At 42.1% G+C, this 15,270-nt stretch overlaps 1 protein-coding gene across 1 annotated transcript; it reads right to left on the reverse strand.

Annotated features, from left to right (window-relative positions):
* Positions 1–235: 235 nt before the first annotated feature.
* Positions 236–11,992, reverse strand: ENC1 (ectodermal-neural cortex 1). The gene is made up of 3 exons (XM_074199978.1): positions 11,506–11,992; positions 5,424–7,238; positions 236–826 (listed from the first exon to the last, which is right to left on the reverse strand). Exon 2 carries the CDS (start codon positions 7,222–7,224, stop codon positions 5,455–5,457), a length of 1,770 nt encoding a protein of 589 aa, XP_074056079.1. The 5' UTR covers positions 7,225–7,238; positions 11,506–11,992; the 3' UTR covers positions 236–826; positions 5,424–5,454.
* Positions 11,993–15,270: the final 3,278 nt, after the last annotated feature.

The raw sequence follows: 15,270 nt of genomic DNA on the forward strand, positions 1-15,270 counted from the left end.
ATACAAGTCCTTACACGTGAAGACAACCACAGGCATTGTTTCAGCATGCAGGCACTGAACAATAAATAGCTAAATCTACAACAAATAACAACAGTGACAGGAAGATTTTTTAAATCACTTATAAATAGAAAAGAAAGTTCACAAACCACTGGGGGAAGATTTCTCAACTTTGCCACTGCTCAAAAAAAACCTTCTTTATGAATTCCCTCACTTCCCCCAACCTCCCCAACCCCTATTCCCCCCCCCCATCCCTCTCCCCTACAGAAACATTCCCTGCAGACAGGGCAGCACGACACTGATATTCTATATAATTGATGCTCCAAGCTCTACCTATTATCATCAGCACTCAGAGTTCTGATAGACTTCTGCCAGGGTTACACAGCTAGCTTTGAATGCTAGGACACTGTTTGGAATCCAGCCGGCCTCCACCACAGCTGGTGCTGAGTCTTCAGACTAGTTCCTCCAAGAGAGGTGACAACCATTTCAAATCTGACACATAAATGGTGGAGTCCATGGAAATCAGGAACTGAACATGGCACAGCCAGAGAAAAGGCCAGGCTTTCTTCTCCCTCTGAAGGGCTGATTAACATTGACATTGATCCACAACGACGAGACAAGGACTAGATCACAGGTTCACTCGTTCATATTTCAACCATGTATTCTTTACCTCCCCCCACCCCCACCCCCTCCCTTTTCCTTCATGACCAGGTTAGATCATTTACAAGGTGCAGTATAATTTATTCAAGTCCAGAACAACTTTTCTTCATTAAATTCGGCTTCTCCAAATTCAAGGTCCCACAGTTGCTTCTCCAAGCCATGGAATGAACTACAGCAGAGGAAAAAAAGAGGGGAGGAGAGGGGAGCACATAAAAAAGATTATGGTTAAAACTCTATGGCAGAATGTTTATTAGGAATCTCAAAATAAAAGAGAATCCTATTTTGAGTTGGCTGATACTACCTCTGTGCTCCTCTACAACAATTATAAGTAGATAGAATGAATATATTTAAATTTAAATTGGAACAATACACTGTGCTGTCAAATAATGTTTCAATATCTAGCATGTGACTGTCACTAAAATAGAGGAACAAATGTCCTTGTTCCTGATCTCTTTATTCTTTTCCTAAAGATAACAATCCTCAAGTCTGGATTTTGCCTTTTTGGTTATGATTAAACTGCCGTTTGTTTTTAAGGTTTTATCTTCCTCCAACATAGCCTGGCAGTGAAGGGTGGTCAAAGAAGAGGAGAGGTTTCCCATACTAAGGGTCACTCACCATAGAAAATTCCAAATTAAATGCATTCACCATATAGAAAAGCAGACATATTAATCCCTTTACTTAACATCTCTGCTATTCATTATGCTAGAATTCAGTCTCATTTCTGTTCACATGAAAATGTAACTACTTCCACAAACCAAGACTGGAAAGAGTTTGTTCTCCAAGTCAATTATTCAGTATTCATAAGAAGACAGCTCCAGGATGCCAACATTATGATCCACATATCCATATGTGGAAGCATCAAGAATTCAGGATAAAGTAAAAGTATGTCAGTGAAGACTTTCCATTTTCCCAAAAGTCACCAGCCCTTTCACAAGGAATGCGGATCATGAACTTATGCTACTTCCTAGGCAGTTTCTCCAGGCAAAAGGACAGTTCTTGACTTCAGTTGTCATTCTTGCAGCCTGGTTATTATTTTTTGTGGTAGTTTCTGCCTATTGAATAATTTAGTTTTTTCTGTATATGTATTTGAGTGAGGAAACAGTAGGGTCCATTGGAGTGTTGTTTCAAATGCTTTTAAATAAATAAAAAAGATAAACTCAGGATTGTCCTTCTGTAGTATAGAAAAGTATAGAATCTATAGTACAGAATATAGAATTCCTTTGAATAATTGCTTTTGTGGGTTTCAAAGTCTAGCTTATTTCTTCAGGTTTAGATGGACTTTGGAAGAAGCTGGGTTTTTGGGGAGAAGGGGTAGATTCTGACTGTTTCATAATGGGTGACAAATACTCAAAACATTCTGTTAGAATACTTTGTCATCCCCCCCTCCTCGCAATGTATATAGCAACACTAAGCCAAAAGAGAGTTTCTTATACTAGTATAAAATTTCAAAAAGTTGTGTACTCAAGCAAGCAGAAAACCCCAACACTAAAAATCCCAAGATGGAGAGGAGAATTAAGGCCAACCAAAATCTTTCTGAGAACTACTATCAGACTGGGGCCACACAAAATCATAAAAACAGAGGTTAATCAGAATTAATTTCCTTCTTGTCCCTCCCACCCACTGACAGAACAGCATGAGACAGTAAAAATACCCTTGGTGGATGAGCTCCTAGACTTAGGAAAACTTCTTGTTAACACTATATTAATTCGGCTATCTTACACATTTGGGAAGCTCAAATAATGGTCTCTGGGAGGTTTCTGCAATTAAGGGGAAATATTTAAGTTTGAGAAGACCACACAAAGATACTTTTAAATAACACTTCATTGAGCCTGAATGTTCTTACACTATCTTATGTGCTATAAACTTTTAGAAGGCTCAATCAATATTTTTCCTGGCAGAATCTTGAAAAGGCTCACTTTGATCATACCCATAATGGCCTCTAGTTTCAGAAAGCCTGGATGAAGTACCAAGAGCCTTGTCAAATCTTGAACTTCAGACATATGCAGGGCTCCCACTGGTAGCACCAAGAGTTTGAGAGGAAGCTGCCTCACACCTCACCTAATACCTCATTTGCCCTACTTTTTAAAGCATTAGGAAATGCAGGATTAGTTTCAAAAACCCATCATCTGTCAGGATCAACTCAAATGTTGGCTAATGATTTCGTCAAGGTAAAACTGGGGTCAATGAAGTACCACATACTTCTTAAAAGGGCAGAGTCTTACATCTATGAATGGTCAATTTTAGGATAGCTGTACTACTTCAACAGTCAGTCACAGAACTAATGGTAGAATTAAAAAATTCAGAAAATTCCACTAATTTAGACACATAATAATCACAGATATTTTGCTGGAACCCTGAAGGTCATCCAAATCCACTCCCCTCTTTTACAGAGGAAACTGAGGCCCAGAGAGGTTAAGAGGCTTACCCAAAGTCATCTAGGAGTTCTGACTCCTCATACAACACACTTTCCACACTGGTTTCTTTCCTCTCTTCCATCCTAACTGATGGAGACCCAGAAAAGTAAAATGATAGCTAGTTGGTGGCAAATCTGACTCCAGAATCCAGGTTTCCTGAATCATAGCCTCGGATCTTTTATTATCTTCTACAAGGTAATAAAGTCTATCTATTACACTGTGTGCCTGAAGTGGCAATTGGTAGTTCATTTTAGTCTAATGTCTGACAAAAAAGAGCAGAATCTCAATGGGCAGATCACATCAAGACTGTCTGCCTTAATTTCCTCATCTGTAAAATGGAGATAATAATAGACCCCACACCTCATAGAGTTGTTGTGAGACCAATTGAGATCATATTTGTAAAAGCACCTTGAACATTGTAGGCCCTGTACTTAGCTAGTTTCAGGTTCCTTTTCTTTCAATTCAGTCCATGAGTTTAAGATTCTAAATCAATGTTGGAGGAGCATGATATAGTGAAAAAAATCTGGTGGAACCCATTGATCCCCATATACACAGCATGCTCTGCACTAACACACAATTTGGTACTTTGCTAATTGATGCTTTTGCCTAGGTTTTCCTTTATAACCTGCTTTACAGTTGAATCATGCATTCACATCTCCAATGAAATTACCACTTTGAAAGCATTTGTTTATTCAGGATTACTGAGATGCCATCAAAGCTGCAAAAACCAGTTTGGTTTGTAACTCTGTTCCCCTTGTCTCTCCAGAAAAAAGTTCCTGGCTGCTGCCTCCTGCTCTGGAAAAGGTTTGATTTAGGGGTACTGAAAAACTACTGCTTTTGCAAACCATCATGGACTTCTTTCAAGAGGTAATGTAAACTGGAGTCCACATCTAGAATGGTGTGTTCCAGTGTGCTGGAGTTGAAAAAACAAAGCCCAAAAAACTTGATCCTTAAGCTCAATCGGGGAAAGACCTTTCTACTTAGTTCCCTCCACTGCACACATTAATTTTTCCTTTGAAGTCTCCTCCACGTGCTGTTAGGGTGAGACAGACTAGGAAAACAGAGCCAAAAACCTCTAACAACTGAGCAGGTCTTTATCATGGATCCTCCAGAGGAGGAAGCCCTTCTTCTCCCCCTTCTTCTTAGTACTAAGGCCATGAATCACCAAAACAAGTTAACACATTCCGGGCTCCATGCTACAGCTGTTACACACGCTTTAATGATTCCTGAGGCAAAATGTGAGCACGCTTCCCAACAAACAGCAGAACAACTACCAAGTGGGGTTTACTCAGTTTGGAGCCCTGAATGATAGACCTCTGAATTACCTGAGCCAAGAAATTTACTCAACTCTAAAGTACACAAGACAAACATGCATTCAGCTATATGACAGAGGAATACAACTTTACTTAGCCTACACAATAGGGTCAGCCTGATTGATTAACTCTGCAAAGTGGTAGTGACTTTAGATGGCCAAAATATGCTAAGTGTATCAGTGCACATTACAGACTGATAGAATCCAGGTGTGACCTTGAAGGAGGGCCATCCTTTGCTCATGAATGACTTGAGAGTATTCATTCTAAGATAATATTAAGGCCAGATTTGAATGCTTTACAGAGGTTGATGAGGCTTCACCAATACTTTTTCCAAATGTTAGGAAACAATAACTTAGCTCTGCTAATAGCAGCTTGGTGCAGCAGAAAGGGATATGAAGTTGGAGTCCTTGAGGCCCCAAAGTTTGAATCTTGCCTCACCTCCATGGTCTTATCCATATGACTCTGAACATGAGACTCTCCTCTCTGGGCCTCAGTTTCCTCACCTATATAAAGAGCAGGAGCTGAATAGTTGAATTCAAAGGTCCCTTTATAAGCAATTTGAGGGTAGATGGTGGATAGAGTGCTGGGTCCAAAATCAGGAAGACTGAGGTTCACAAATAACCTCGAAGGTACATGTACTAGTTTATGTGCCCTGGTGATAACTTTTGTTTTTGCCTCAGTTTGTTCAACTGAAAAATGCAGCTAACAATAACTTTTACCTCTCGAGGTTGTTGGGAGGGTCAAATGAGATAATATTTGTAAAGGGCTTAACAGAGAATCTGTACATATTAGGTACTTAATATATGCTGCTTGTTTTCTCTCCTCACACCTTCTATAGTTACATCTAAGATCTTAACTATGTCAGAATTTGGGAGGTGGGAGTGGAAAAATCTTGAGAAAAAACTTTCATAAAACTACCTTGGCATATAAGGGGACTTCAGTCAGTTAAATTAAAAAAAGAGTGTTTCCATTCTTCACTTTAAACCTTATAAAGGGAAATGCTATGTACTTATATCTTTGGTCAAAAAAAATTGCTTACCTGATAATCACCTTCAAATAATACATTGGGATTAAGAGGGAAGATGTTTCCAAGTGCTGACAAATGCTGTAGGAATGAGAGAGTAGGGGACTGTGGTGATGCTGTTCCATACATCTAATGTCGGATCATAACAGTCCAAAGTTTTACATCTTTGAATACCGAAGTAGCCACCAACTACATACAGTTTGTTTCCAGATGCTACCGCATGGCAGCTCATTCGCTTGGCTGTCACGTCTCCTACCTTGGTCCACTGGTATGTTTCACTGTTGAATTTGTAAGCAGAGCATGCAGAGAATTCAGTATCTCCTCCCATAATAAAAATCTGGTTGCCTAACACAGCTGCTGCAGTGTATCGCCAGGGCTGAGGACAAGTGGCTGGTACTGTCCACCTGTTCTCACACTGATCGTAGCACTGAACTTTGGGTAGCTTATCATGGCTAACGCTGGTGCCACCAAAAGCAAATAACTTCAGTTTGGCACTCACAACCGCTGCATTGCTCACTCCTTCTCGGAGTGGGGCAACCATTGTCCATTTGTTAGTCACAGGATCATACTGCTCTACTTGCTTTAATGACACAGACGGGGAAGCAGGCAAGCAACCAGTTGCTGCTGTATGTCCACCTACTACATACAGACAGTGTTTGAGTTCAGCAGAACCGTGACCAAATCTGGCTACCAGCATGGGGGCGGCTTTCGACCACTCCTCATGAAGAGTATCATAGACCCAAACGTCTTTGGAGACTCCATTCTCTGACCCCCGTCCACCAGTGATATACACTTTGCACCCAATCGCACAGGCACTGAACTCTTTCCTTGGGCTGGGAATGTCTGCCTTGGGAATGATTTCTTTTGCTTTCTGGTCCACGAGATACAGTTTGTCACACATGAAGGTCTGTCCTCCCAGGAGGAAAAGGGCATGGCCAGTTTTGCGAGGCCGAGCACAAAGACTGGTGACTACACCATCATTCTGCAAGATTTTCAGTTTGCATCTTATTGCCTCTTCCACGATCTCTTTGCTTTTCCTCTGTTTGGTGATGAGTTCTTCCATGGCTACATTTTCCATGAGATATATGGCTGGCAAGAGGGCCAGTCTCACAGTCTGCAGCAGCTCAGGAAGGTAACAGTGGCGCTTGCTCAAATCATAGCTAATCCAGTTAATAGCAGACTCATAGACCAGTCTTTCATCTTCCGTTTCTAGTTCTTCACTGGACAGGAGTTGGACCACCATGTCCTGGGGCAGCTGAAGGAAATCTTCATTTTTACTGATGGTCTGGAAGTTGCTGAGGCACATCCTCCAAGAGAGTTCATAAAGTTTGGTGCACTGGTGTGCATCAGACAGCAACAGCATGCCAAGGCAGTTGGTGGGATGTAGGTTCTTTTCAAGGAACTCGGCACAAGCATCTCGAATATCCTGGAATTCTAGCATGTCTCCAGCTTCCAGAAGAGATTCTGCATTCTCTTCATTGATAATCACTCGGGATGAATATGCATAATCAAGCAGCAATTCTAAGACTTCTGGATGGATAGAGTTGTCAAAGTTGACTTCACTAGACTGGCTCTCTTTGAGACCACCACTAAACATGGCTTCAAAATAGCGGCTACATGCAGCCAAGACTGCTCTGTGGCAAGGGAAAGTCCTGTTTCCTGCATGCAGAAGGACATCTGTAAAAAGCCGCTGCTGGCGCAAAAGATTCAGATGTGTGAGAACACTATCAGCATATGAGGATTTGTGGAACAAATATATATTAATTGAGCCAGTGCTGGCCCGAGATTTGCGATTTTCATGCATGCTGACTGACATTTTTCTCCTTCCTCCTAAAAAACAAACAAACATTAAATAAAGCTTAAGTGGTACCAAACAGGGCGACATCTTTCCAGTCAAAGAAAACAGAAACTTTATTTTGTTTACTCGGCTGACTAATGTTCTGAGTAGTATATAGCCAATTTGGTATCAAGACAGAGACAATTAGCTGGGAAGAAAGGTATTCATTTCAATAGTTTTTCTCTGGTGAGTTGCTTGAACTATAGGCTGTTAAAATCATTGCTCAAGAGCAGGTTCATCTTGGAAAACCTGATCTCCAACTTTCATGATATTAAAGTACTTTGCCAAAGTAAGTCAGCAAAAAGAAAATAGGAGGGAGAGACCTCATTCTCACACCTCCCTGTCCTAGTCCAGCTTATTCACTGTACATAGACTTAAATAAGGCAGTCTTCTTGCTTTTAATAATACTAGGACATAGTATTAACCTAATACCTTATGCAACATAAAACATGAAACAAACACCTATTAATTATCTCCATCAAGGATTTCTTTAGTGGTACTAGACTTTTCTTAACCAAAAACAAAAGATAAGATTAGCTAAAGGTGAAGGATCTTTTAACCCTGCAGAACTCCAAGAATACCTCAATATATAATGATTAAGCATGGTTCAGCAAAAAACTTATGAAAAGGCATCTTCGAACCTGGTTCAAATCAGGGAAATGAGGAAAATGAGGACTACAGAACTTAAATGATTTGTTCAAAACCAGGAATCTAGCTTGTCTGCTAACTTTCTTTATACTATTTACTGATGGTCTGGAAACTTTTCAAATTCTAATTATTGAATAAAATTTTTTATTTGATAATTAGTCATCCTACATTTATATATTGCTTTGCAATTTTAAATACCATTTGCATTTTCTTTCTGATCTTCAAGTTTCACATTTATAAAATGCCCCAGAGTCAGGAGTTGCGGAACAGAAGGAACTACAAAATTTATCTCTAAGAGTCCCATCCCCCAGCTTTTTAAATACTTTTGTGATTTTGTAATCAATTCTCCAAAAACTCAATTGAAAATTTAGTACAAATCTTTCCCTCCACCACCACCACCACCACTACCCCTCTCCCCATCACTAAGGAGATGCACAAATATTCTAACCATCTGCACAAATAAAATGCATATAGAGAGAGGAGAAAATTCAAACATGATTTTATTACGGTAGAAATGAGGCCATCTGTAGAATTTAGGTATTGAATTGAATTTCCTATGCCCATGTACATTTTAAACAGATTCAGAATCTAATACTATTTTCCCATTTCAGAACAGAAATCTATTAGCTTACCAGAAATAAAGTATTGTCCTATTTTTGAAGAATCCCTGACTAAAGAAGTGAAATTGTAACCATCCCTAAACAATATCTCTAACAAAAAAAAAAAATCAAGAATGTGTTTGAAGAAAACACTATTGTTTTTGAACTCTTTAAGTCAGGAAATAAACAACATGGAAATTGTATCTTTGTTACAACCTCAGGACATCAGGTTCTGAACTAAGAGAATACAGAAACTTTTCCCCTTTCCTTAAAATGTCTTTGCAGCTAGTATTTTCTCCAAATACATATTTCATTCCTGTTGGGGAGTTCAAAAGAATATTTCATGATCACTTAAGGACCAGAACACCAAATTTGCACTTCCCCAAGAGCACCAAATAGGCACTTCCCCAAGAACTAGCAGTATGTCATAAGCACAAACAAAACAGGTGCATGATATGCCTTTGACATAATAAGCAACATAACATAGGGTTATGCAATCTGTTTTCTTTATTTTACAATGTAACCTCCTGCTGTGAATAAACATCCCTTAATAGAAATCAAGAAGAGGCCCACAACTGAGGTTTACCTAGTGATAAAAATCATTGCTATGTAATACACTGGGGTGGATAACTGAAGAAGATACCTAAATCCATTCATCCCTTTTAATTTTCTCTTACAGATTATTTTATCAGTATCCAGCACTAAGGGAAGCTACAATCTGACTATTTTCATGGTTTTGCTCTATAGGTGATTTAAATATTAATGCTACTGAATGAAATTTAAGCACTATTAGGGAAAGGATATGAAGTCAAGTGTAAAAAGGGGTTTAATCAGTAAATAATCAAATTAAAAATTGAGACTTGCTATAAACCTAAAATGATAAACCATGGTTTAAGAAAGCTTAGTACCTAAACTAGCTTAACACACACACCCATAAAGCAAACTAAGAAAAAATGTGCATGTCTCTGGTGAACAAGAACCTGCTACAGAGAAAATAGCATGTTCGAAGCTGGACAAAATGCAGACTAGTTGAGAATCCCACAAGAAGACAGAAATTTATTTTTTTCCTGGAACTGCAAGGTTTGGCCAAGAGAAGTTGGATGCTCCTACTACATTAATGTAAGAAACTCCAGAGATGGGACATGTTCTCTGAAAGGTAATCTTAGGCAGTTCCCTAGAGAATTAGGAATTTAAGGAACTTGCCCAGGGTCACCTGCCTTAAGCTGTATCAGAGAAAGGATTTGAACTCAGGTAATCCTGGTTTCCAGGAAATCACACTATGATTCTATAGCTAAGTAAATTCTACTTGAGGCTCTTAAAACTTTAATTCTTATCTCTTAAAGAGACTTCAAAATATGAGATCACTTAATAAAATATCCCTCTTTTACCACATTCTTAAGTCAATTCTGTGGTATTTTCCAGATTTACACATAAAAAGCTGTATTAGCTCAATCCCCTTGGCAACTTTTTATCAAGCTGTCCAAACATATTACAGTTATAACACATAGATATGCAAAAATCCAATTGTTCTCTAAATAATCAGAACTTAAATTCTGCCATTTGGCCCAAAGTAAAAACTTTGAAGATCAAATAAAACTGCCAATTCCCTAATTTCCATTTTCTCACTTTCAAACACACAAGTATCAGCAGAAAAGACTTACTCAGTAAACCTTATCTTTAATAAAATTAGCCAGATTCCTTCAGGCCTTTTTTGAATCCCCCCCCAAGAAATGACATTTACAATTAAAATATGCAAGCAGAAGAATATACACAAACTGAATCTTGCATTATCAAAGAAAGTTGGGGAGCCCTTCTATTACCTCCAATTAACTTTTCAAAAGGTGGCTGTCATAACTTCAAACTCAATAGCCGGCAACTCGACCTTGTAATACTGGGCATTGTAAAAAAGGAATCTGATCTTAGTTTGGGGGTTTTACATCTGGCTCAAAAATCAAAATCTCAATTCAGTCAAATCAACATAAAATAAAATAAAATCGATTTTCTTAGGTATTCGTCCATTAATTATGTTCGGAGAACTCCCTGACAGACCTTGATATGAGTAGCAGCTTTTCATTAGAATCCTCTATTATCTGTGAAACCTGTAAGGATACCATGAGAACACAATATTTTTTCCCAGATACTTTTTTACCAAGCATAGAAATACTCCTGCATTCGTATTTGATTAATGAGGCTGTGATCTGTACCTGGGAGGAAGTAGCCCTATGGATGAGATAACAGACCCAACTCAAGCACTGAACTATTTTCGTAGCGGTAAGAAAAAAGTTCAATTCCAAGTCGTTCGCTGGCCATTACCCTGTTTCATCTTCATCTAGCCGCCTACCCTCTTTGAAATTCATAACCTAGGACAGAAAGCCAAATACCTGCACTGGAAGGAAAAAAATTAGTTTTTTCATAAACCCAATGTGAGTCTCAGGAAGGACATTTCACAGGGAATGACGAACATCTATCTTAACATTCTCCTGATGGAGGCAGAATGCCATCCCAGAAACAAACAATTGGCTCTGTCTCCCTCTCGGGAGGAAGGATGCTCGCTGCGGCAGGAAGCTCGTGAGGGAGCAGGCTGACATCAACTCCACAGTTAAGAGAGTCTTTGGGGGCAGGGATCAAGTTAGCAAGACCACCGAGATGGCGCTACTCTCCCCCCCCCCCCACTTCCTGCACGGTCCTAGCCGGTATTTCTAAGTTAAGGAGAGCAAGCGACTCCTCTGGGGGGATGCTGCCTTTCCCAGGCGGAGCCGAAGCTCCTCTTCCTGTGGCCAGGTGAAGGGAAAGCATGCACGGGAGAACTTTCTAAGGGGGCGGCTCAGCCCCCGGCTCAGGACTCCCAGCTCCTTTACCTAGCTCCAGACACACACGTGTGGGAGTAGGGGCGCACTCACACTCACACACACACATACACACACACCGCATCCCACCCTTCTGTTCAACCTTGCCACCCCCGCCTACCCCCCAAGCCCCACAACAGGTCGGGGAGCGGTGGGAAGAAACTTACAGCCGGGGCTGCTTCGGGACGGCCGGGCAGGGCTGGCCTCCGGCGGGCGGCTGCGGCTCGGCTCAGGCGGCAGCGGGGCGCAGGCGGCCGGGGAGGCTCCACAAGCTCGGCCCGGAGGCGGCCGGGCTCTGCGCTCGGGGCCGGCGCTCCGCTCTCCAAGCCCGGTCCCCAGGCGGCTCTGGCCGAGCCGGCCCGGACAAGCAGAGCCTGCAGAGGCTCCGCGTCTCCCGGAGGAAGAGACGGTCTCCGCGGCCGGCGGTCTGTGGCCCCGGCTGGGGGAGGGAGCGAGGGAGGAGAGGAGCCGAGCAGCGCCGCGCGGCCGCCGGCTGCAGACTGCCTGCCGCTCCTGGCTCTGCGCCCCTGCGCCGCCGCCGCCTCCGCCGGCTGCTCCAGCAGTCTGGGCCGGGCCAGCGCGTGCGGGAAGGTATATGAGGCGCTGCCGGGGCCGGGGGAGGGGGCCGGGGGCCCTTATGCAAAGAGAGAGTGACACTCCCGAGAGGGAGGCAGCCGGGGAGGGGGCGGAGGAAGCGAATTAGCACGGGCAGCCCAGTCGGGAGGAGGGGGATAAAGGGAGGAGGAGGAGGAGGAGGAGAGATACAAGGAAGGACGTCGTCTTAGGAGCTCTGTGGCACTGGAGGGGGCAGGAGCGGGGGGGGAGGATGGAAGCTGAGAGTGGGGTGGCAAAGAAGAGAACAAAAGCGGGCACCCAGGACTTCCGAGCGCCGTCCTTCCCCACCCCCAGCCTGGGCTGCCTGCAGAGCCCAACGAGAAAGAGATACACCAAGGCCACCAATAAATTAAATTAACCCGATTAGAAGAGTATTATCGCTGCTCTCCCCCAGCCTGGGTCCTAGATGGCACCGAAGGAGTGTGCCAAGAGAACGGCCTGGCGGGGGATGCGCTGAACGGTTGCTCTAACAGCTTCTGCCCATGCTGGACCAGGAGGGATACCCACCCCGGCCCAAAAGATCTGTGTGCGCATGGGGTCTCCTCGTTGGGAGGGAAGCAATGAGAGAAAGGATGGTGGGGGGCAAGCAGGAGTCAGTCATAAATGCGGACACTCGTTTGTGTAAATAGTTCCCGGAGTGTTCAGAGAGGGCATAGAAAGGGGGCTGGGGAAGGACACGGCAAACCCCAGGACTAGGGCATCCTGGCGCGGAGAGCCTTGTGTTGGAGGAAGGGAGGCGAGGCTGGGCTGCCGCGGGGAAGCGCATGTTATGCTACTAGGAATGTGGGTTCACGGCTTTGGACGTGAGTCTACTGGATGCCCGCATCCCCTCACCTCTCTCCTCCCCCTCCCGAGGAAACGCGCCAGCCGCCAGCCCCGCTGCCCGTCCAGCCCCAGCCGACCCCCAAAGGTGTCTGCGAGTGGCCGCAGCCCCCAGTGTGGGGTCTGGTCTGCGGCGCAAACCACGTGCTCCGCGACCAATCGCCAGGGCTGCGAGTTTCAAAGCATCCTCTTCCGAGGGACCGCTGGCTCCCAGCTAAAAACTCCTTTTTATCTGCCCCATAGAACCTGCTGCGCTGTAATTGCCCTTTCTGATTCCTTGTGCCCTTCCGGGTTTGAGCGCTTGGTATACAATAAGAAGGATGCAGCAGCGCAGACAGCTTTTGCTTCTCGGGCATACCAAGTGAAAGAAAACATTTTAAAAGTCTATGTTTAAAAACATTAAATATTCAAGAACGCATTCCCTCAGTCCTTACTAGTATCAACTTTTATATTAAAACTAAAGCTTTGCATTTCCACTGGAGAGATAAGGTGTCGATTTAAAATTCAATAGTCAAAGATCTTAACTTCCCAACCACTTCATTTTCCAAATGAAGAAACTGAGTCCCAAGGAGACCAAATGGCAAAATCGTAACGGGGGGGGGGGGGGGTAGGAGGAGGGTCCTCTTTAAATCCCAGTCTTTACATTAGAACAGCTTCACCAAACTCGTTGGCTGCAAAATAATTCAAGGCTCCAGAGCAGCTTCACCCAGTATTTCCTGCTGTCCAGAGACTGATAATTGCTTTGCTTTCAGACCTCGATGCACCATTTATTTCACTTCAGGATTCTAATACTAGTTTGCTTTACTCTCATTTATCTCTGGTACTGGATTTAGGAATTTCATTCTTTGCATACAAAGAAGGACAGTGCCCTCTGAAGTCCTTAGTTAGCATTAAATCTGTGGAGTCTCCTGCTTGGTCCTTACAAAGCTATTTTATAATTTAATTTTTGTTTGTCCTACGACCCAGGCTATTTCAGAAAGACAGGTATATCTGTGTGATGAATTCACGATAGGAACACATCAGCAGAAAATTCAGGGACAGATGCTGAGATGCTGAGAATAGTTTGTCATGCCCTGTTCCTACACAGAAAAAAAAATCACTATAAAGCAAAACAATGAAAAACAAAGTATAAACGAATGCTGAAAAGGCAAAAGTTAGATATTTGTGAATATTGCACAAGCACCCATTTTCAAAGCATGTTTTTAAGAGGAAATAGCCAAGATTTATGAATTTTGGAAATGCTTATTCTATGTTTTCTTCCCTTAAAAATTATTTCTTCAGTTTGAAAAGTAATAAATGTCTTCCACCTAAAGCAAATTTTTTTAAGGTAAGGCTAGTTTCTTTAGTAGAGAGAGGGATAGACCTGGAGCCTGGAAGAACTGAAACCTAATCCTGCTTCTTCTTAGCTGAGTGAACTTGGGCAAGTCATCTCTTTCTTATGGTGAAATAGCAACATCCAAAGGCTTGCTATTTTGTGGCTCAAATAAATTGATGTATATAAAACAATTTATATCAGTTCCTATTATTATTAGTCTCAGTTCAGCAACTTTCTATCTGTATGATTTCTAGCAAGTCAGTTAAACTATGTCTCAAATTCCTCATCTGCAAAGTGGATAAAATTATATTACCTTATCTCACAGGGCTTTGTGAGGACCAATCTCAAAAATACCTATGAATATCCTTTGCAGACTGAATAATACAATGTCAACATAACTTGCTATGAAAAGGTTCCTAAACAAAAACCTTAGTTCCTAAACAACAACAACAAAAAAAGACCTTTCTTTTCTCTATTCTTTCCACTTAAGCCAACACCAAAATTGGGAGTGAGGATAAAAGAAGAAAAAATGAGGAGAGAAAGGTAATTGATTTCTTTATACTTGCCCTGGTTGATATATTGGATGGCCAAGAAGGAGCAATATATTCTCATTTACTTGCAGCTCAGACCAGGAAGTAGAGAACTACCTTGCCTCCCACTAACTTTGTCCATTCTTTCACTTTCCTCTATTTTGTATCCTTCATGCTAATGCCAAGTTTTAAAGAAAATTAACTCTGCCAGGATAACATTGAAATGTATGCAATTCGAATCCCTGTTACTACATCTGTCCCAGGGAGATAAGCCACTTTTAACCTGAGGCTGGGGGAGGGGAGGGGGACTAGAGGGAGAGGGAAGTTATATAAACTATAAAAACTGAAAAACTCACACTTGTAAATGGCCCCGTAAGACCTTGCATTTGTAAAATGTGTGTGCTACCAGTGGTCTCCTATAAATTGCTTGTTCATCTGCTGCAGCAGATGTAAAAGATTTTCAGGTCTTCCAGGCAGTTTTCTAACATTTACTACATGCCTAAAAAATTTTGCAGGTTAATATGGGTATAATTATGGTCTCTCAAATTGCATTCTTTCCACAGCCATCATCCTCTTTACTCAGTTTTAAAAGCAATACATTTTTGTAAAGTGCAAATGAGATGGTTGCTTATCACCTCATTCACTGAAAG

The sequence above is a fragment of the Macrotis lagotis genome, chromosome X (assembly GCF_037893015.1).
Source record: "Macrotis lagotis isolate mMagLag1 chromosome X, bilby.v1.9.chrom.fasta, whole genome shotgun sequence".
NCBI classification, from domain to species: Eukaryota; Metazoa; Chordata; class Mammalia; order Peramelemorphia; family Peramelidae; genus Macrotis; species Macrotis lagotis.